The 23,099-nt window shown below is 34.4% G+C and overlaps 1 protein-coding gene across 1 annotated transcript in view; it reads right to left on the reverse strand.

The window, feature by feature from the left end:
* The window catches only part of Negr1 (neuronal growth regulator 1), a 799,300-nt gene that overhangs the window by 312,144 nt on the left and 464,057 nt on the right, over positions 1 to 23,099 (reverse strand). The window contains exon 3 of the mRNA XM_048351585.1: positions 19,551 to 19,676. Coding sequence (XP_048207542.1) covers positions 19,551 to 19,676 — 126 coding nt within the window. The remainder of the gene's footprint in view (positions 1 to 19,550; positions 19,677 to 23,099) is intronic.

Consider the following 23,099-nt stretch of genomic DNA (forward strand, 5'->3'; position numbering starts at 1 on the left):
CATTCACTTCCCTATGTGCCAGAAAGAACAGTGTAAGTTTTATTGAGTGCTACCGGTTGTCCAAAGAGGAAACATAGTATTTGATTTTTTGTTTGAATGTTTAAGCTATGACTCTGAGTATACTCATGTGCCCACATACATAGATCCATGTGTTTACATTTAATGTAAGGAGACTTAAGTTGTATATTGCCTATGTTTTTAAGTTATTATTAGATGTGCATTTGGAGCAGAGAATACCTTAGAAATTATTACTAAAAGGATGAGAAAGTAGTGAAATATTAGGTGTAAACCTGTCATTCTTTGTTTGATTTTTTTTCTTTCTTTTAGATTGTGTCCTGTATACAAAGCAGTACGCAATATGATGGAGAAGTGCAATGGCTTCAGTTTTTAGAGCCTCACCAATCAGAGGCAAACTCTCAGCTAAGGTCAGTAATGAGCAATCTAAGATCTGTAATTTTAATATAGCATTTCAAATTTATTTATACAGTTTACTTATTTCTACTCTAAAGCATAAATATCATGATTATTTTATGTTAGACTTCAGTATAATTTGAGCACATCAAGAAAAGTATTTGACTTGTGGAACAGTGAATGATCAGCATTTAACACAACAAAATCTTGCTAAATGCATAAGAGGCTATGCAGAGGATGTCTCTGAAGATCAATACTATTAAATCACACATTTTCCCATTGTTTGACTTCCCAAATCCCAGACAGAGACCTTATTGATTTTATTTCGCAAGTTCCTCCCCCGCCCCCTGTTTGTTTGTGCTTTTTTTTAAGCATTGGACGTTGATCAAATGGGGACTTTTATCTTACTTTGCAGGAGCCATTCTGCCCTGAGCTGCTTCTGTGATTGTCACTCAGTGGAGGCTCACAGGCCTCCTGGGCAAATGTGCCAGCTCAGAGCAACTTTTCCAAGAAAAAAACAACTGCCTCACTTACAAGTGCCTACATAAATTGTCTAAGAGTGGCATTCTTTCTAGAGGAAAGTCCAGACACACATTTTCCCTATCAGTAAAAAAATACAATCAAGCATGTATCCCTTTAGAATTTTGAAGTAAAAAAATATTCTTGACACAGATGGGGAAATTGTGTGAAATAAATATTCAGAATAATATGAGAATGAGAATTTTAGACTCAGAATGGAAATAGAATGATCATTTGGTTCACTGACTAACTCAAGTTGGCAATTTTTTTAAAGTAATTTACGTAATTACTTGCAGAATTAATGAAAAGTAATTTAAAATTATATAATATATTGGGAATAATAACTGTAAAATCAGATAATGGCCTTGTAAGTTGCAGTAAAAGTTCATGTGCTGTACGCCCTTACAAGGAAATGTACTAAAAATACACAAAAGGGTCTGTCTCTTATCTGCCTCAGAGTTGGAACTCAAGGACTTGTGTTTGCTAGGCAAGCATTCCGCCTAAAGAAGAAAGCAAAGCAAAACAAACCATAAGAAAAACTACTTGTCTAGCCTAGAAAATTCTATAAATAAATAAAAACTTCACTTTTGCAAACCTTCATGTTGCATTACTCAGCTCTTCTGCTGCTGCATTAAACAATGCTTAGCTAATATTGGGTTGTTCTTAATAAAACTTAATAAAAAATTTTTTTAAAAAGCACTGAAGCCGAAAGTGGTGGCTCACGCTTATAATCCTAGCCATTCTGGAGACTGAGAAGTGATGATCATAGTTTGGAGCCAGCCCAGGCATGAAAATTCCTGGAATTTTTTCCTCCAGTTAGCCACTAAAGAGCTAGAAATGAGACTATAACTCAAGAAGTAGAGTGCCAGTCTTGCAGAAGAAACCTAAGGGATAACAACAGGGCCTCAAGTTGCAGAACGCACATTCACACAAAAAACAAATACTAGAAAAAATATGACTTGTTGGCTTCTGCTCTATAAAAATATACAATTGCTCTGGTTAGTTTAGATCAACCAGATGAAGATGAACTGTATGCAAGATTGCCATGCTTTCCTTCTCTTATTCTTCCACTTTAGAAAATATACTGTATATAAGATAATAATGTAAACAAGTAGTAAATTTTCCTAATATATTTCTTGGTAAAATAAAGGAATCTCCCACAATAAAGCCATATTTTCCTTATTCTTAAATCCATCATTGATGCCCATTCTCACTTTCCTAAGTGCTAGTATACACTTAGGCAGTGTTCTTAATTAGAATACTGTACATTCTTTATTACTAATTAAAATAATAATCAGTTGATTGTTTAACTGTGTATATGTATATTCTGTTCACAACAGGTATTTGTGTGGGAAACCCTCCTGGAAAATTATGTCCAGTTTTATATGAACACCACTTTATAATAAGAAGACCATGATCTGGAGATTCTAGGCCTATTCATTACCACTATTGTGTAGTCAGAAATTCATATTTGTATTCTTCTTTTAGTTATGGTCAGTAGTTTTGGTTATTAGTGTCTAATTGAATGAAGGATTCTGACTCACAAATATCTAAGAATAGTCCTTAGGAAAATTACTAAATGTCAAGAGGACCAGGTTCTCTGTCTCAAAAATGTGAATAATTCACCTATAATAAAAGTATTCTTGATTTTTCATTAATAATATGACTATAAATTGCCTGGAAGACAATAAATACTTACAGAAGATATTGTTGGTAGGAGAAGGATATGAAATCATTATAAAAAGTCACCAAATATATGTTTCTATTATGTCACTTTAAAAAAAAATCACATTCATTATGTGTCAAGGGAGCACTTTAAAAGTCAGGATAGAAATGAGTTCACAATCATAGCCCTTGCATATATGATAATGTTGTCAACATGCATATGCATCCTCAAAAGTGGGAGTGGTAAATGAGTGTGACAAATCCCAGAAGTCTTCAGCTTGTTTATGAATTCTTGGTCCAGAATTACAGCACTTATTCCCATTTACAATTCTAGATCTACATACTGTCAGTTCCATAATTAGTCATTGGGAATCACTGATTCACTGATATGAAAACTGCCTTCTGCTCATTTTTAAACACAATTCCTTCAGTAACTTTACTGTGACTATATTTTGAGAGGATACGTTTAGCCTTACATTTGCTAGATCCAGGCCATCTTTCAAGGGCATATTTCAAATTTGTAAGTACTTTAGAGGCATAAATGAAAGAATAGTTGAAAAATAACAAAATTGAACAGCAGCACATGAGAAGACTAGGATTGAGAGACAATTTGAAGTGCATCCCAATTGAGGAATGTTTGATGTTTAGTCTAGACATCATGATTAAAGATGATTATGTCAGGGCCTGAACATGTTCAACATGTGTCCTTCAATTTCGTGAGGTTTGTAGAAATCATTTCCTATTCAACCCCCTAACATCTGATTACCCTTCCATCTGTAGAAAGAAATCTTGTAGTAGAAAAACTTGCAAACAAAGGCCAAATAAAGGTTGAGACACAATTCTCCTTGTCAGAATTTTAAAAAATATTTAATATTTTTATATTATTGCCTTAAATTATATATGGACCTAGTATATCACAAAAGCAACCTTTGAGAATCTCAACACAATTTAAAGATCTAACAAGTATATCAAGGTCAGCATACAAAGCTTTTTCTTGGAACTATTAGATAAAATTTTATTAGACCTGAGTCTTGCCTTATTTGAGGTTAAGTGTAGTTGTTAAAGAACAGAACAAACTCAGCAAGAGCAGAAGCAGAAACTTTTCTCCCCTAATACCTGGAAACTGCACCTAATAGCTTTCCTTCTTCTTCCTGATTAACTTTGTGGATCCAACATATGCTGGGCATCCTTTCAGAATGGAGAGGGGAACAGGTGGCAAGGTATGAAGCTACAGAGCAGCAGAACACCTGGGAAGAGGAAGCCTGCTTTTTTGAAGACTGCCTCCTGTTACAGACCACACTGAAAAGGATGGTGACTCCTTTGAGCAAGAAACTGCCGGGTGACAATCTCAGTCAGTGGCAGCCCACAGTTTGGGTGATGAATTGGGCATCGAGCACACACAATTTCAAGGCAGAGAAAGAAATGAAACAAAGTACACAACAAGTTATATAAAAAAATGGAAGGCAGCAAGCTTTCCTGAAAGAGCTGGGACTAAAGAACTTCAAGTTTCTCAGAGTGACAGGAAGTGTTCCAGGAACTGAGCCGAGGAAAGAGCACCATATGCACCTGTAAAGTGATGAGTTCTTTTGGCATGCAGGAAGAACCAGAAAAAAAAAATTTTATTTCATGGGTTTAAGAAGAAAACACAAAAAGGGTAATAATGACAGCTCTTTTGCAATGCTACTATGCCATCCTGTTTTGTTTTATGATAGGTTGAGTGTAAGAGCTCAGTCATTACTATTGTTTATGGTCCTTTCAACATAAGACATTTTATGAAGTAAATTAACAACTTCCCCTTAGGCGCTGTACGTGGCGATTTAGTGATGTTTTGCTAATGTTGAAATAGGATAATAAGTACAAGGTTTGCAATATTATCTATTATTCTCTTAAGATAACATCCCCAACTGTCCTGCAGTCTCCCAACTTCTCTACTCTCACTTATCACAAAACCTCGCACCACTCTGTCTCCACACCACTAACTATAATCATTATTCAACCTCCCTGTTCTGGCTGAATCTCATACAGATTCACTGAAACTGCTCTGATCAAGGTCATAAATGATTTCCATATTGCCAGACACAATAGGCCATTTCCTGTGTGTTGTCTGTCTGTTGCATCAACTCCTTAGGTCACTGTCTAGTTGTGTCAATTTCTTACTCTTTGTATTTCACTCTCCTAGTTCTTCATTGTCATACTAACAACTCTAAGTCCTTTGTTCTATAGTGTTCAAATCTTCATAGGTTGGTCTTGGGAATCTCTTCTATTTGTCTCCTCTGTCTCCTCAGAACAAACCTGGACACAACACTGCATGTTTCATTCCTCCCCCTCCCCCCACCCCTCAGGGTTTTCCTTGAGATAATTATTCACTGACATTTCCACTTAAATGCCAAACATACCTTGTACCTTACAATGACCAAACCAAAAATTTCGTATTTCTCTGAATTATATTTATATCTTCCAGTTTATCACAACTGAGTCAATGACAAGACCATTCTGCAAGTGGATGAAGCCACAAGCTAAAATGAAATAAAGTCCCTCCTGTGTTTAAAACACTACTTTACTTTTTCTATTGAGGGAAAATTTTTTGTGTCCAAAAATAAGTAAATAAAATAATGCTAGACTGTATTTGATAAATTTGCATGTATTTCTGCCTATCCTATTTTAATCAATGAATCTGGAGGGTAAGTGGATATTAGAGGTTTATAAATTAAATAGAATTGTTTGTATATTCTCCTCTTAAATCAATTAAATGACTTGAATAAATATTAGGCCTTTATCAAATTAAAGGCAGAGTGTGGTTGAGAAGCCATTTCACTTTTCATATGTGTGTTTAAACTCCACAATAATTGCTTGACCAATCACCAAAAGAATAGCAGACCATACTTCCATGAAATATCCAGTTTTAATCGACTTCACAGACAATATGCTGGGAAAGTTCTTTCCTTCTTTTCAGCTAGTTCTTTTGTGTTATAATTGAATTGAATTTGCTCCTCATCCCATTCTTCCTAGACAGCTTCTCATTTGAGAGCTCTGAAGATGTATTACACTAATATATCGTCAGAATGACAATGCTACAATGATGTATGGGAGGAATACATCTCTAGAGTGTCAGTACTGTCCAGAAACAATAGGCTGCTACTGGATTGCATTCAAACGTAATGCAGAAAGAAACAATAAAAAAAGGTTGACTATAAAGAAAAGTGGGGGGAAAAGAACTTTATAAGGAGAGTTCTTTGGTTTTTATTGTTTTGTGTTTTCTTTTTCAGTAGTGAGGACTGAATGTAGTGCCTCCCTCTTAAAAAGCAAGCTTTCTATGATTCAGTCAGCAATCCTGCCCTTAAAGTTTTTAGTTTTGAGACTGGGTCTTCTTGTTTACTTTGCCAGAGCTGGACTTGAACGTACAGTCTTCTTACTTCAAGTTCTCAAATAACTGGGGTGAAAGCGTCATAAAAACGTCAATAAATCTACTTTCTTAGAGGTGTTCACGGTGTTCCTTGCCTGTCAATCTAAGTATTCAGGAGGCAGAGACATCAAGAATCATAACTCATTGTCGGGGTTTTTAGCCCCCCATGCTTCCCCGACCGGCGGGAGAGACAAGGAAGGCTCGCCCCAACTGGTCGAGCTAAGAAAGGAGAAGGGTCAGCAGGCCAGCTGCACCCAGCCCTCCCTCACCAGAGGACAATTAGACAGGCTGGGAGTCAAGTGACTGCAAGATCTCGTTTATTGGGGAAGTACATGCCACTAATATAAGGCACAGGAGCCAATCAGTTCTAAGATCAGCAGGAAGGGAGGCATGAGCTGTCCATCAAGGGTGGAAGAGCCGGTGTCACAGCCCACAGAACCATCTCCAGGTTATAACCAAAGACACTTGTAGCAGCTGCACGTTGTTGTTAGAGGCTGCCATCTTAGCCACACGTGGCCCCAAGACTGAGAAACAGGTGGAGCCAGCTAGTTGACTTCCATGTGTGCCCCACATCTCAAGGCTAACCTGAATAAGAAATTATTGCAACCTTCATCTCAGCAAATAAAAATGGGTGTAGTGGTTCATCCTTATTGTCCTAGATACCTAAAAGGCTAGGCAATAGGATATCAGTCAGAAGCCAGCCCAAAATAAAAGGGAGTAGATCTGAAAAATATGCTAAAGCATAAAGACATGGAGACTTTGTTCAAGTTGCCAGAATGTGTGTCCTTGCCTTACAAACACAAACAAGGATCTGAATGTAAACTCCAGCACTACTCAAAGGAAGAAAGAAGAAAGAAAGAAATGAAATGAATTTTTAAAGGCACAATCTCTCAGACAGGGTTTACATACACATTTTATTTATAATGAATGCTGCCATTAACTACTTGTCAGTCTGAGAAAACCAGTTATTTATCATTTTATGAGACAGTTTCTTTATGCTAGGAAATATTTTATAAAATGTTGAGGGTGAAAGTTATGTCTTCTGGTAGAAAATATTACGATTATTACGTCTCCATGTTTTTGGAAGCTTAAGCAAGATGAAACTGAGTTGCATAGTTAGCTAAGAATAAATATGACAGCTGCTGCTGCTGCTGATGATAAAAACATAAAAATATGACAGCATTATTTGCAGTACTCTGGTCACAGCATCCTTTTCACTTTTAGTGTGTTATCACTAGTGATTATGTGGAAGACTGAAAGAGACATGGTTCCTTCATTCTGAGGCTCACTTTTAGGAAACTAGAGCTGTGTGAAACTGTACCATTCTGTTATTTATTTTTGTAGAATTTTCTTCAACAAAAATATAATTAAAGGAATCAGTCTCTTAAAAAATTGTACCGTGCTGGGAATATGGCCTAGCGGTAGAGTACTTGCTTCACGTACACATGAAGGCCTGGGTTAAATTCCTCAGCACCACATATATAGAAAACAGCCAGAAGTGTTGCTGTGGCTCAAGTGGCAGAGTGCTAGCCTTGAGCAAGAAAAGAAGTCAGGGACAGTGCTCAGGCCCTGAGTCCAAGCCCCAGGACTAGCAAAAAAAATAAAAAATAAAAAAATAAATTGTACCTCCTCCTTCAGTACACTGTGTTTCATATCCACCCTCCATTTCTCTACAGTTTTTGGAATCTGAGTAATTAACTCAAACGTATATTTCTGGAAATTGTTCTGGTTCTCACTCAGTAAACACACCAGTACTTTCTACATCAAAACAAAACAAAAACAAAATAAGATGACACCTCTCCAGTTTTGAAACCCAATTGTTATTTCACATTTAAGTAAATATATCACAAGGGTCCATTATTTATTATAATCTTTTTGTGAGAGAAATTTTAATAGTAATAGCTAAGATTGGGGGACTTATAATTCTGAATGAGTGTCCTTTCAAATTCTTTACTTTTAGTATCTCTTGTATGTAAAAAAAAAAAAAGAAATATTAATCCTGCTATCATCTCCACATTTTAAATGAAGGTAAGAAGGCAAACAGAGCTTAAGGAAGCTGCCCAGGTTAATGCCTGCAGTGAGCAGACATTTCATATGTATGAAAATATCTATTTTACTCTAATGTCTTGTGGAATGATATAATCTTGTTGGTGATAAACTGTCACATTTTAATTCATCTTAATTGTAAAACATTTATTAACATAAGCTTCTCAGACATTTAACAACTGTATGGTATTCTCAAATGATACTATTTGATAAATTCAATAAATGAATATTTGTTGACTACTATGTAATCTGTAATTTCTTGAATCATAGCTATACTTACTTTAATATAAAAGAACACACATAAAATGTGATTGTCACAGATTTAATTATTTGGTATTATTCTAATTTTCCACTGGAAACCATTCCTAGTTGTGACCAAGGTAATAAAATTTGTTTCTGAGATATACTGAAATATAATTAATATCCACATAACATTATAAATGGAAATTTATCCATGAAATCCCAACACAGCAAAGTAAAAGGTACTGTTTCTAAAGATCATTTTTCACAGAGTCTCTTCTTGTTTAGACGAAACCATTTATGAACCACTCTTCCTTAATACACATAACATGACCTTGAAATCATGGGGAAAGGAACAGACTCTACACAAACTAGGTCTCAAATGCAAGTACTATAATGTTAACCACTGCCTACTTCTGAAATTAAGTTTACTAAGCAGAGGTATAATCTATAATGTTGTTCTATTTTTAAATATACTATGTCTCGCAACTATGTTCATCACAGCACAATTTGTCATTGCTAAAATATGGAACCAACCCAGATGCCCCTCAGCTGAGTGGATCAAGAAAATGTGGTACATATGTACAATGGAATTCTATGCCTCTCTTAGAAAGAATGATACTGCTCAGTTCATACGGAAATGGAAGGACATGGAAAAAAATCATACTAAGTGAAGTGACCCAGACCCAAAGAAACACAAACCCTAAGGTTTTCTTCACAGGGAATAATTAGTACATATCTGGGATAGACATAGAAGAGCACAACACCTCAATAGCTATGCCCATATGAACACATAAGATAATACTAAGTGAAATGAACTCCATGTTATGGAAATAAGTGGTATATCAAGGCTGTAGTTAATTTCAACATGCCTTGTGAAACTGTACCTTTTGTTCTCTCATATTCTCTTCCTGTGGTTTTACTCCACCTAATACTGTAACTGATTTTAGTACTCCAGATAGTGTATAGACATGTATTGGAACTAGGGAAGGGATAGGTAATACCAAAAATGAGAGACAAAGGATAAAAAGACAAATTATTGCAAAAGTGTTACTTAGAAAAACAATTGGTATAAACCAATGTTACAACTCATGGGGGGAAGGGAACTGGGGAGGGGGGAGATGGGGGGAAAATGAGGGAGGACATAACAAGTTGAATAAGTAATTTACTTGCCTTGCATATGAAACTATTACCCTTCTGTACTTCATTTTGACAATAAATAAGAAAACAATATCCTATCTCTAAAGAAAAGCCAAGTTTCATAAGAAAGACAGTGTTTTATAAAATAGATAGTAACTTCTTTTTTATGAGAAAACACCTTCCTCTGAAAATAGTGAATTATTTTTATGTTTATGCTCATATCATCAGGCCCATTGTTTGGTTTTATAAGTATGGTAAAATACCAAAAATGTTTCTGCTTCCATATTCAAATAGCAGGCATTAACAGCTCTGAATACCACTGAATGGATAGAGGTAAAGGAGACTTGAGAAACAGACAATTGAAAGTTAAAATTATAAAGAAAATTTTGAACAAAGATGCAATTTTAACAGCATATATAAATTGTTGGTGTGCAATCTTATGGTAAAAGTTTAACTTGCCATCATTATGTAAATTCATTCATTATATAATTATCCATTATGTAAAGCCATTATGGAAATTCACAAAAGCTCCACATAGAGTGCTGCTCTACAATGGAACTGGAACCATAGCTTGTAATCTGAAGATCTAGTATTGTTGAAATGTCATTAGCATAAATTGCTGGTTTTACTGAATTTTTCTTTGCTAGCATCAAAGCGCAAAGTGCAATGTCAGGATTGCAAATCTGAAACAAGAATCTTAAACAATTACAGTGTTTGGGTGACAGACTGCCAGCTCAGAAAGAACACTAATACACACAGCCTCTTCATCGTATCACCCTTGGTCTTGGCTCTAAATGCAGGTATTTCAAGGAAGACTCTTTCACAAGAGGAGTGACAATGGAATTAAGAAGAATAATAGCTACTAATACTTTCTAGTTTGTACCTGTGATGATTGGAGCTATTTTCAGAGTTATGTGGAACAATAGATTGCAAGAGTGTGCATTGTTTTCTGTGAATAGTTTTCACTTCTTACAGTCTCCTACTTTTTCTGATAATTAGTAATTAACATTTTCTGTCTTAAGGTTGTATTTAATATAATTATGGAAGTTTTAGTAGGCTAACGCTGTATGTCTGTCAGCTGAGAAACAACATTATAAGGCAAACTCTTTTCAAAATTTAGTGCAGGAGTCACTAAACATTTTCTTAAAGAACCAGAGAGTACAATGCTTATGTTTTGTAATATATATATATATTTTGTTCACCAATATTCAACCATACTGCCATAGAGAAAAAGAAGCTGTACACCACATGTAAAGGAATGAGCATTGTGATGTTCTAAATTTCTTTGTTGACAATAAGGGACAACAAAGTGGACCTTTAATTGCTGATTCAAGCTTAATGGATACTTGACTTGGATAGCCTTAAAATACTCTCTCTCTGGACAACTCAAAAATCTGACAATTCTTAGTTTAGAAAATGGGCTTTAGTCTTAATTGGTAGTTTGTATATGCTTATAGTAGAAGAGAACTAATGGAAATACATAAATTGCATACAGAAAATAAGGTCTATTATCTGATTTGACACATTCTATAGTTGTGCATGAAGTAACAATTGGGAGAAGTTAAGTGTTCATGGAAACTATCCAACTTTGCAAGCTCCTGTGTATTTACTATTATTTCAAAGTATAAAATACAGTGCATACTTAACATCATGCCCATCTGTACAATGAATTTAATTTGATGCTTAATATGCAACATGAAAATACTTTGCCACCTAAAATATGGAAAGTAATGGACAAAAGTTACTTAAATCATGTTGGCTAAAATTTCATTGTTGTGAGGAGGTCTTTGTGTGAATAGTACATAGTCATTCAGAGACTGCAAGGAAAATAAGGTACTGATTTATGTTTATGGTTGTATGTATTTATTATAATATAATATTAGAGGAATATTAGAGAAACATCCCAAAACAAACAATTGTCTATGTTTAGAATACTTAATCACTAGGGCTAAGAAGCCATGCAGGAGTCAAAAACAGAGAAGTGTGTCATTGGTGCAGTAATAATTGTGGAGGCTGAACTTTCCAAGTCTTGTTATCTGAGTATGAACAGAATGTCTATGTATACAAGGAGTTCTCCGTCCCATGAAAGGATAGGAAAATAAAGATAGCAGCTACACTTCAAAGAATTATTTCCATTCAAATGATGTAGTTCAGGGAACATTGTAACTACAAAAATGAATGCCTGATTTTTCCTGTGATACTTAATAATCATTCTAAGTAAAATATTAATTGAATAAGGAGGTTTAAAAGTGAATAAAGAGATAAAGTATAATGCTCATAGAGGGAAAAATAATTCCACATGAGTTTCTACCCTCTAGCTATGTCTTATATAAATTCTTGACTTCTCTTGAGTTCTGATCTATAATGTCTCTGAATTGTGATGACTATGAAATCATGGCATGCACACATAACTTGTATCTATTTGACTTGAATGACAACATTCACTGCTCACTGTTCTTGGAAAAATTGTTAGTCTCCTGATATCTTCTCTTCCATCTCTTCCCTTAGAATTCAGAACATTAGTTTGAAGTCCCCTTTATAAATGTTCAGTATCTGGCTTTTAAACAAATATTAGAAGTGCAAGAAATTGACTTATAGAACTTGAGCCTTTTAAGATGTACACAGAGAGTTATTAGAAAGGTAGGATTGAAAAATGAAAAAAGATATTTAGTGGAGTAAATGCTTGACAAATCGTGAAAGATGTGAACTAAAATTGTCTTTGTCTTGAATTACAAAACAGTCTTAAATCCTACAGATTATTAAGGTATTCAACAAAAGTATTAGGCACAGGACAATTAGATAAAAAAAACAACAACATTGTGCTGAAGTATGACCATCTCTAGAAAATGCAGATGCTAAAGAATAACAATGGATTTAGAGAAAATAAAAATGAGGAAAAACAATACTAGGTAAATGCTTGAAAAGAAGCATGCAAAATGTCCCTAAATTTGTTGTAAATCATTTATTATTTTAATATATATCTTGTAATTTTTCCTACGTTTTTCACTGTCTTGACTTGTTAACCTAATAAGTAATAGGTAATTGATAATTACTTGTTAACTTTTCAATATTCTCTAAGAGTTTGAAATGATTTTTAACTTCAAGATCATCTCATTTGACAGCAGCGATGTGGGTCTCATCCACAATTCACAAATAGGCTCCTGAATTTCACAAAGAGAGAAATTCTTCTTGGCCAAAATTTAAGAACACATTTAATGTTGATTATGTGAACTCTTCCAATGCTCTGTGTTGTTCCATTGAACACACATAACGTTCTGTGAATTCAGTGAAATAATTATCACCATTTTGTACTTGAAGTTTGAAGAAGTTAACCAACATCTTAAAACACATTGCTAACAGCAGGAACTGGATCCCAAGCTAAGTGTGGGATCAAAATTCGTACAGCATGGGTGTGATCTGATGGTGATATTTCTAGTAGGAGATGTATTATATTCATACGTTACTTTGTTAAATGGCAACTCCCTTGTACAAATACTCAAAGAGAATTACCAGAAGAATGAAAATATATATTTTAAGTTAGGAATTTGTAAACAACATTAACCTATTCCAAGTCTGTAAAACAATCGGATTGGTAGAAGAGACAGGGTTCTGTACAAACATCTGCAAAATATCTACACATTTTATAACTGATTCCTTGTATTTTCCTTGGCATGAATATTCTTTACTCATCATTCTAAAAGTGTGGGGTTTTTTTGTAAACACACTGGATTCTGGATCTGTTTTGGACTTACTGTTCAATAGAACAAGACTTGTCCTGAATTTGTCTATATTTTGCAAATCATTAGAAGAGGTTGTCTATACTTCTGGGTGTCTTTTAAAAATAATTTTAATATAAGGCAGATCAGTATTAATCTACTTTAAAAGAGATATATAAGTAGTTAAAATCCTAAAGTTGATCCAATCACTTGAAGTAATGTATTTGATTACAGAGATGGAAAAGGAAACACGAAAGATGAGCCTGGCATTTTGTGATGGTAGAAAATATGGAAGCCTTTAATAAAATTATGGCAGCACATGATGGAGATGTAGGAGCCAGAATAATTGATTCTCAATGGCTAAAATGGGGATAATTTTAGCATTAAATAATTAAAGATGTTAATGATTCTGATCAAGTATAAACAAATTTATATCTCTATGACCCATGTCATAAAAGTTGATTAATAAACAACTAAATAAACATATCAATAGAATAATTAAGTTTCTTGTTTGCAGTAAAGTACCAAGTAATGAAGTGCCAGACTTTGAAGTCAGGCCCCATTTTACCACGTGAACCCCATTTTACCATGTGAACCCCACTTTAACATGACAACCTGAGATAAGCAGGCCCTGTGAGCAGACCCAGGATAAGCCCATTAGGGCCCATTAACTCTGACCACCCCTGGGGTGCCTCGAACCCTGAGCCAATGAAATTTGTACCTGTATCCTAATCTTGCTTGCTTGAACACCTGATTGTTGTAACTTTGTTCTTTGCCTTTATAAGCCCTGTGTAATCACAGCTATGGGCTCCCTCCTAACCTCCGCTGTGTTGGTGGGTAGGACAAGTCCCGAGTTGCAGCTCGCTTAAATAAAGCCTTGCCTTGCTTTTTCTTTTGCATTTAGGAATGTCTGAGTCTCGGTGGTCTTCTTGGTGGTGGTTTCGCGACTTGGCACAACAATGCTAACTTGTAGATGTGAAGTTACTACTGAGGCTTGGAAGAAAGTCATCAGTTGACTCAATAGAGTGAAGATTGATTCATAGAAGAATCACAGTAATCTCAAAACTAAGGATGGAATGAGAAATATCAGATTTTATATGCCATGGTGTTAAATTTTCCCCCTATGAAAGCTGTTTACTGGTGTCATGAAGGAAAAAAAAAAGAAATTGTGCAGAGTAGAAATAAGTTAGCACCTTGATCTGTTAATTAAAATTAATTGAAAATGAGTGACATGTATTTCATGTACCAATGAATATAATTATTGAAGAAAAATACAACTTCAATTACTGAGTTCTGCAACTGACCATAACTGGAATCTAATCATAAGGAAATATGGGGCAAACCTCCAAATTAGAAGCATTCTATCTTAAGGGGAGAACACATCCGCATTGTTAAACTGTCAATGCTCTGTAATGACAAAGAATGGGCTGAGGAAGTAGTCCCCACTACATAGAAGATGAAAGTCATTTGGCTACTATGTATAATACATAATCCTGAAAAAAGAAGTGTGTGTGTGTATGTGTGTTTCTGTGTGTCTGTGTCTGTGTGTTGAGAGAGAGAGAGAGCTATTCTGTAGGACACATCTTGATCAATTGACAAAGCTGGTAAATTAATCAGATAAACTATAACAACAATTTTAAATTTACTGACGTTGAAAAGTTTGTTAAATAATGAGAATGCTATTTTTTCTGAAGTATATACTGAACTGTTTAGATAGAATGAAGTTAAAAATAGGTGCCTTTTAATATTGCTCTCAAATCGTTCAATAAAGACTATGAATATGAACAGTTCTACAAATTAGGTCAACTTAGGACTTTACAGCTTTATGATGATGAAAAATGAATGTCTTCAGTAGAAAGCAAATTTCAAATTTTGGTATTTTTTTCTGCTCTGATAATATTTGATAACTTCCTTCACAAAGCTGGGCAGTGACAATACACACAGCTTCCAGTCAGCCACACAGGGAAACAACCCATAATATAATCTGCAATATGCTATGGTGCTCAGTTATGTTGTTCCAGTGAGTTTGGTGCACTAAATACACTTCACTTGTAATATTTTCAAGTTTCACTGGATTTTTTGTTTTTATTTTTTGCCAGTCCTGGGCTTGAATTCAGGATGTGGGCACTGTCCCTGGCATCTTTTTGTTAAAGGCTAGCACTTATGTCTTGAGCCTTAGCACCACTTCTAGCTTTTTATGTTTATGTGGTGCTGAGGAATCAAACTCAGGGCTTCATGCATGCTAGGCAAACACTCTACTGCTAAGCAATATTTCCAGCTCATACACTGAATTTATTATAACAAAACCTTTCAGAAGCCAAATAGCTTCTGTGAATATGGTATATGCTCAATATACAAAGCAAGCAATGAGCTAAATCGACAAAAATAACAATGGATAAAACTTGGCTCATACTTATTACAAGCTTTAAATTGTAAATTTAAAACTGATTCCCAATATAAAAATATACACACAAAAGAACAAGCACAGAAATCATTGGTATCAACTCTCAGAAAACTCCTACATCCATAAACTTCTCAGTGAAAGTGCAGTCAACGGTCTGAACCAATGCAGTAGTGATATAAGACCATATATTAGTAATTACCCGTACAACTCGAAGGATGGGAATTGGGGAGGGGAGGTGGGAGAAAAATGAGGAAGTGGGTAACAGGTTTAACAAGAAATGTATTCACTACCTTATGTCCATTCATGTTCTTTCTTAAATCATAACATGCTTTCCTATACTTTCCATTTAAATGATCTCACTTTCATAGCTATAATAATCATTACCTTAGCAACTCCCAAATTTTTATCTTCAATGCCTAGATAGATTTATAATTTTTAAAAGGATAAACTTAATAATGTCATTCAAATTCAAGATTCAACACAACAAAGATTCTACTAGCTCACTGGCTAATAGTAAAATGTTAAAATTAGCTCAAAGGACTTGTAAGAATACAACTATATTTTCTGTTTGTATATGTGTGCATATATATATATAAATGATACTGATATTTCTTCAATAAAACATAAACAGATATCTGAAACCTACAAATTTAGTTATAAATATCAATATGCAAACAAACTAATTGTCAAAATTACAGACATATTTCTATAGAGAATGTAGTATTGTGAATTTGAATTAAATTTAAAATTATTTTGAGCATTTACAAATATATTCTGAGTGGATATATTCACAGGATAATAATTAATATTTATGCTAATTGTACTTGCTTGGTATGGCATAATGTAGAAAACAAATATACTCATAGTTTAATTTTTAAATCCAATTTGTCTTCTTTCAGCTTTATGATCTGATCTATTATCATTATTTTAATAATTTCACCAACATTCCTGTTGTCTAATTAAACTAAAATGTATCTGAGCACTTTAAAAAAGAACATCCATAGCAACAAGCACTTCTAAGTAGTATAGTTAAATTGAAAATATTAATCTTAAATTACATTGAGATTGAGATTATGTGCTTCATTCTTAGAAAAATAATTTTAGTACTATATCTGATGCAAATGCCTAGAAAGACAATTAAGAATCAGCTCTTCATTTGCATATCACTTTGAATTTTAAATACATTTATAGATGTGTGGATCCAAAAAATGTGGTACATACACAATGCCATTTTACTCGGCCATTAGAAAGAATAAAATAATTTCATTTATAGGGAAATTGATGGAACTAGTACAAATCATGTTAAGTGAGGTAAGTCAAGATCAGAGAGACAAATGGCACATCGTCTCTCTGATATGTAGAAGTTTGATCTAAAATGCACTGGGGCACGACAAATTATACAGGATTCCAGATATTCACATACAAGGAGACCAAAAGAGGTTGGTCTCGGGAGAGAATCACATAGATGCAATAACCAAGAACCCCTTCCTATGTGCACAAAATAATATACATACAAATGAAAAAGAGATACATACAAATGAAAAGGTCCTTTTTCTTTTCATTGTTTTTATTTTTCTGATGTTTCTGTATTCTTTACCTTTTCCTCTATATGGTGCATTCTCATGCATATTTGTGGAAGGGCTAAGGGAGAGTACAGAATCCAAGGACAAAGGGTGATAAACTGCAGCAGTGCAGTACATTGTACATTGATGAATGTGAACTATACAACCATGGGTGGATATGGGAGGGAGTGAATGGTGTAGAATCGGGAACCAATGACACTGTATAAAAGGAACTGTACTTCTTATCGGATTCACATGAATGTAAGCACTCTGTATATCTTCTCTATAATAACTATAATGTTTTTAGTATATGTATGTACATTATCCTATTTCAGTCCCACAACAGTATATATGCATAGCTGATCAATGATACCGTCAGATAAGAGGAATTAATTCAAAATGTCTAGTGGTGGAGGTTATAGTTATTTACCATATTCTAGAAAAATACAATGTAATCTTTAAGTGCTCTCTCCAGGGCTGGCTCTCTCCTAGTGGCAAGAGTGCTTGCCTCATATACATGAAGACCTGGGTGCTGGATTCCCCAGCACCACATGTATAGAAAATGGCCAGAAGTGGTGCTGTGGCTCAAGTGGCAGAGTGCTAGCCTTGAGCAAGAAGAGGCCAGGGACAGTGCTCAGGTCGAGTCCAAAGCCCAGGACTGGCAAAAAATAAATTGGAAAAAAAAAATAAGTGCTCTCTCCACAAAATAACTATGTGAGGTATTGCATTTGTTAATTAGCTAGATATTGTCATTCTTTTCTTTCATACGTGTCTGTGTGTGTGTCAATCTATCAAGTACAAGATAAATACACATAATTTTATCTATCAATTTCCATCATGCAATTTTTGAAAAGTAGACAACTAGCTAAGGGTCATAGAGGGTAAGAGGTTTTTGTGTGTTTGTTTGTTTTTTGCCAGTCCTGGGGCTTGGACTCAGGGCCTGAGCACTGTCCCTGGCTTCTTTTTGCTCAAGGCTACTACTCTGCCACCTGTGCCACAGCACCACTTCTGGCTGTTTTCTATATATGTGATGCTTGGGAACCGAACCCAGGGCTTCATGTATACGAGGCAAACACTCTTGCCACTAGGCCATATTCCCAGCCCAGGGTAAGAGGTTTTTACAAAAGCTGACTGCATTGATGAATTAAGAAATCAAGTTAGAGCAGATATGTCTAATTACTAGACCTGAATTTTTTTCACTTCACCCCCACGGAGAGTCCTGCCATGAATATGATGCTCATATACGAGTTTTATGATATTGTTGTAGCTCAAGATATTGAAATGTGGGCAGTCAAGAGCATACTCAAACTTCAGAAATATTATAAAACCATAATGCATATTATATAAGTGTGTACTGCTGTTTTATTGATTTTTCTCTCCCATTAATACCAATTCTAAGCATGTGATGTGAGTCTCATTAGACTCACTGCATAAATTAGGAAACTGAAAGACACTTAAGGATAAGTGATATTAAAGAAAGCATTAGCAGATAAAATAGATTTTCCAATTGTGTTCTTTCTACGCCTACATAAAATGTTCCTTTTTGATTTCATTAAAAGCAGTTTCATTGCTACAGCTCTGTTGGAGCCACAATGAAAAAATAAATAAATAAAAATAAAAAAACAAAAAAGAGAAAAATTTATCTGTAAAGAAGTGTGATCTTATTTGTTAAAGCTATCATCTTTACCTCCAGGGAATTCTCAGAGCTATATAGTTCAAACTTTTAAATTGTACACAACTGTTAGAGGATGGCTGTGGAAAACAGTCTGTTTTGATGATGATTATCCTCAACTTTCTAAAATTGGCTAATTTCTTTGGGAAGATGTACACAGCAGCAGAAGTGCTGGAAAACCCATAAACATATTACAGCCTTTAATTTCCACTACCTATGTGATCTATGTGTGCAAAGTACTTAAACTCTGGGGTTTTTACATTCTCTCATCAGTTAAAATTTAATTCTAGCTTCAAAAATCCTTGATTCTGAACAGCAGTTTGAAATTAGACCCAGCAACCTCACAATTTGTATAATTTCTTTCTCCCCTGATTACTTTAGCAGTTCATGCTGGCCTATTAACATGTGAATGCCAATTGAATAAATCCCTTACACATTTAAATGAAGATCTTTTTTTTCCCACCCCTGGTGATATTTCCATTTGAGTCTTTTGTCTATTGATTTGTAATTATCTCTACACTAACTTGAAAATAACCTTGACTAGGTGTCAAGACATGATTTTATTCTGGGTTCTGACATAGTTCATTTCACTTTTATGAATTATAGTATCTGTAAGCACAAAGTATAACTTCGGAAATGTATATACCATGACTATCTTGGGGAAGAGATACAAAAAAAATCTAAATAAGTTGACTCAACTTCAGAACAAATGAGGTATCAGGAGAAAAATAAATGGCACAAATGACATTGATCTGTTTTATTTACACATTACCTGATGGGGAGATATGCCGCCAGGATATGGAAGGCTCTGGCTTCCCAGTGGCCAGGCATGTAAGGGTGACGTTGGTTCCTTCATTGATGGTCATATCATTTGAGATGTCATAAATCTTCGGAGGAACTGAAATAGCAAACCGTGCAGTGGTCAGAATAAATATACATCCAATGCTGTGAAATTATACATTGCTTCTTTGATAAAGAAATGTCTAGGAAAGCTTTTCTGGTCCTCACTTAAATCCTCACCTAAATGTGTGTATGTGGTGTGTATGTGTGTGTGTGTGTGTGTGTGTGTGTGTGTGTGTGTCAAGACCAGAAAATTTTTGTTAGTTGGCTGTGTCTCTAATGATTAGATATTATGTACTCCAGCATATATGAAATATTTAATAATGTTTTTAAACTTAAATGAAATGTGTATTGTGAATGATTTGTGCTAAATAAATCAGAATATAAGCAATCCATGTGTTTTAGACAGGCATTTTCAATCTAATAAGGATTATTTGGTTGAAAAGTTTACATAAAAGGGGAAATCCCAAAGAAACATCAAATAGCTTTTGTCTATCTGCTGGTTTAAAAGCTACTTGAGTTAAGGTAGAACATGCGTGGACTGGGAAGTAAGAATTGAGAATCACCGAAGAATTTCCAGCTTTAATTTTATATCTAAAAATGGTAGGACTAGGCTTTCTCAGATTTATTTATTTATTTGTTTGTTTGTTCTAAGAAACACAAGTTAAGTACTCTGAAAAGTGAATTCATAGCTGGGTACTGGTGGCTCATGCCTGTAATCCTAGATACTCAGGAGGCTACCATTTGAGGATCACGGCTCAAAGGCAGCCCAGGCAAGAAAATCTGTGAGGCTTTCATCTCTAGTTAGTCACCAAAAAAGCAGAACTGGAGCAACAGCCCAAGTGGTAATGCATTAATCTTGGGAACAAAAAGAAAAAAGAAAGAAAGAAGAAAAGAAAAACCTTAGGGACAGTGCCCAGATTCTGAGTTAAAGGTTTAAGAGTGTCCCCGCTCCTCCTACTCCCAAATGTAACTGCATTCCATGAGTTTTCAATAATGAACTAGAAAATGAAGGATGAAACACAGTCTTTATTTCAAGATTTCTTAGAATTGTTTGCTATGTTCTTAGACACTGTAAATTTAATAAACTGTTAGTTAAACCATTATTTTGCTTGTTTTCATATTTATGAGACAGTGGAAACATATCACAGAATTGAATCATGGAATAGAATTTGATAAATATTGACAGTCTCTAAAGTAGGATTAAATTTCCTTCTTTTTTTTTTTTTGGAAAGATCAAATGGTTTCATTTGATCCTTTAACTCGGTGGGTTCTCTGATGACTACCTGTGTTATCTAAGAAAGTTCCTAGTCCATCTCAGCCTCTGCTTCTCATTGTGATGAGAAATAAACATTTACATGTGTAAACATGTAGAAAAATACCTGGCTTCAGTGTTAGGTCTTAGCCTGCTGTAACACATGTATCGTGTTTGAATTTAATTTCAGTATTTCTCTTTACCTAAGCTTTGAGAGTGCTTTCAAACTTCACTTGGGTAGCATACTTAACTTACTTATGTCATATGTAGATTTGGCTTATGTTAGCAAAATCATAGCAAGTTGATCACCCAGATCAAATAAAAGTAAATAGCAACTAATCATCTTGGTAAGTTATTAAAAATACATGTTTTTTTTCAGAGTCATTATAATTGTCCGGTTCTGTTTCTTTATTCTAGGTATATGCTTTAATAGTCACTTTCAAAGCCAGTAAATAAAATGTGTTGTAACTACTAATGAAATTACCCGTTCTTTGAATATTATGTTTGATTACTTTTTATAGAACCACAAAAATTCAGGGATAATATGATTAAAATATAAAATATTCGATCACATGTTGATATAACTGAGGAAAAGACTTATTCCCAAGTGACATAGCAATGTAAATGTTTGTAAATGACATAATTTAATTGGCATTTGAAACATATCATCAAACTCTTTGTGAGCTCTTCTCAGGCAAATTACAAAAAAATACAAATCATCTTAAATGGAGCACTCTGTTCAGCTTAATTGAAACAGAACAGAAATAATAAAGACATTAAAATACTCCGGAAAGAAAATAAAGAAAAATTTACATGACTTTATGATGAAAATGAGAGTTGACAAAAACAGAGTTGTAACAATAAACAAATTATGTCACTTGGATATATGGATGTAGGTATAAGTTTACTATAATCAAATATGAACACGTAATCATTTATGCATATGTAGACACATATATTTTACTGAAAGAAAATGTATATACAGATATATTCTTCTTTTATACAGAAGTTAATCTGTAGAGCTGCTAGTCTTGTTTGTTACCTTAATTACATATTTCAAATATGTAATTGATTAAGGATTGGACAAATCTACATATTTTTATAAGAAATGATAATATGAACTCTGTCCTATAAACTGCTTTTATAATCATATCTGATCATGATATATTTTAGTTTCATCATTATATATCTACTAACATTTCAAGTCCTAAATTCCATAAATGATTGTTAAGTGAATGCATTTGGCAAAATAAGCAACCACTTCCCTTTATACTACTCAGACTTGACATTTAACCATGATAAATTAAGTGGTGGGGAAGAGAGTGGATTGCAGGTGTGGCATGCTAGCTCAGTGGTTACAATCACCTCCCAGGGGTTCATAATTCAATACACACTGAAGGAAAGTAACATCTGGAAACAGGATGTTTGTAAGGGAAATCTTCTGGCAAGGCACTGCTCCCAGTATCCATCACCTGTTGGCAGCAGATGCTGGGTAAAGTGGACCAATAGACTCTTCATAAACACTGTGTATGTATGCAGACTCAGTCATGGCAAGTTTGATGTTCACAAGTTTCCATTTCTACTAAATATTTACTAGTATTTTGGAATTAAAGGACATGCCCAAATTTAAACACATAATTGTAGCCTTCACAAAACATAAAATCATGGAACATGAACCTGAAGGGTTGAGGTAAAAGTTCTGAGTTCTAGGTCAGAATAGATTACATAATGAGTGCCAGGCTACTCTGTTGATCATTGATATCTTTTAATATGTACAAAGTCACTCAATATAGTGCTACATATAATTGATGAACACCATTCACTATCTTAACACAGGACAATGAAAGTTTAGAGAACTGATTGGTGGGTGACTGTCACACTGTCAATAATAATCCAAATAGGAGAATAATAAAAAATGTTCAATAGGATAATGGACAATAAATGAAAGGAGATATTTCTACCCTAGCTGATGGAGCAGGAAACAGTAGCAGGCTCCTGAGATGAGTCTTCTCACAGCTTCCTTGGATATAGTTTGTGTTATAATTATTGAAAGAATGTTTTGTATCACTGATGACTTCAAGTAAGGTACATTTTTATGAGTATGTGTGGTTATCTGAATGTTTACATCCACCTCAAATTCATATATTAATATCATAACTCCCAAGATGATCATATTAGGAGGTAGAGCTTGACATGGGGAAGGGGGGTCTCATGAACACTTTTTTC

Source organism: Perognathus longimembris, chromosome 7 (genome assembly GCF_023159225.1).
Source record: "Perognathus longimembris pacificus isolate PPM17 chromosome 7, ASM2315922v1, whole genome shotgun sequence".
NCBI lineage: Eukaryota > Metazoa > Chordata > Mammalia > Rodentia > Heteromyidae > Perognathus > Perognathus longimembris.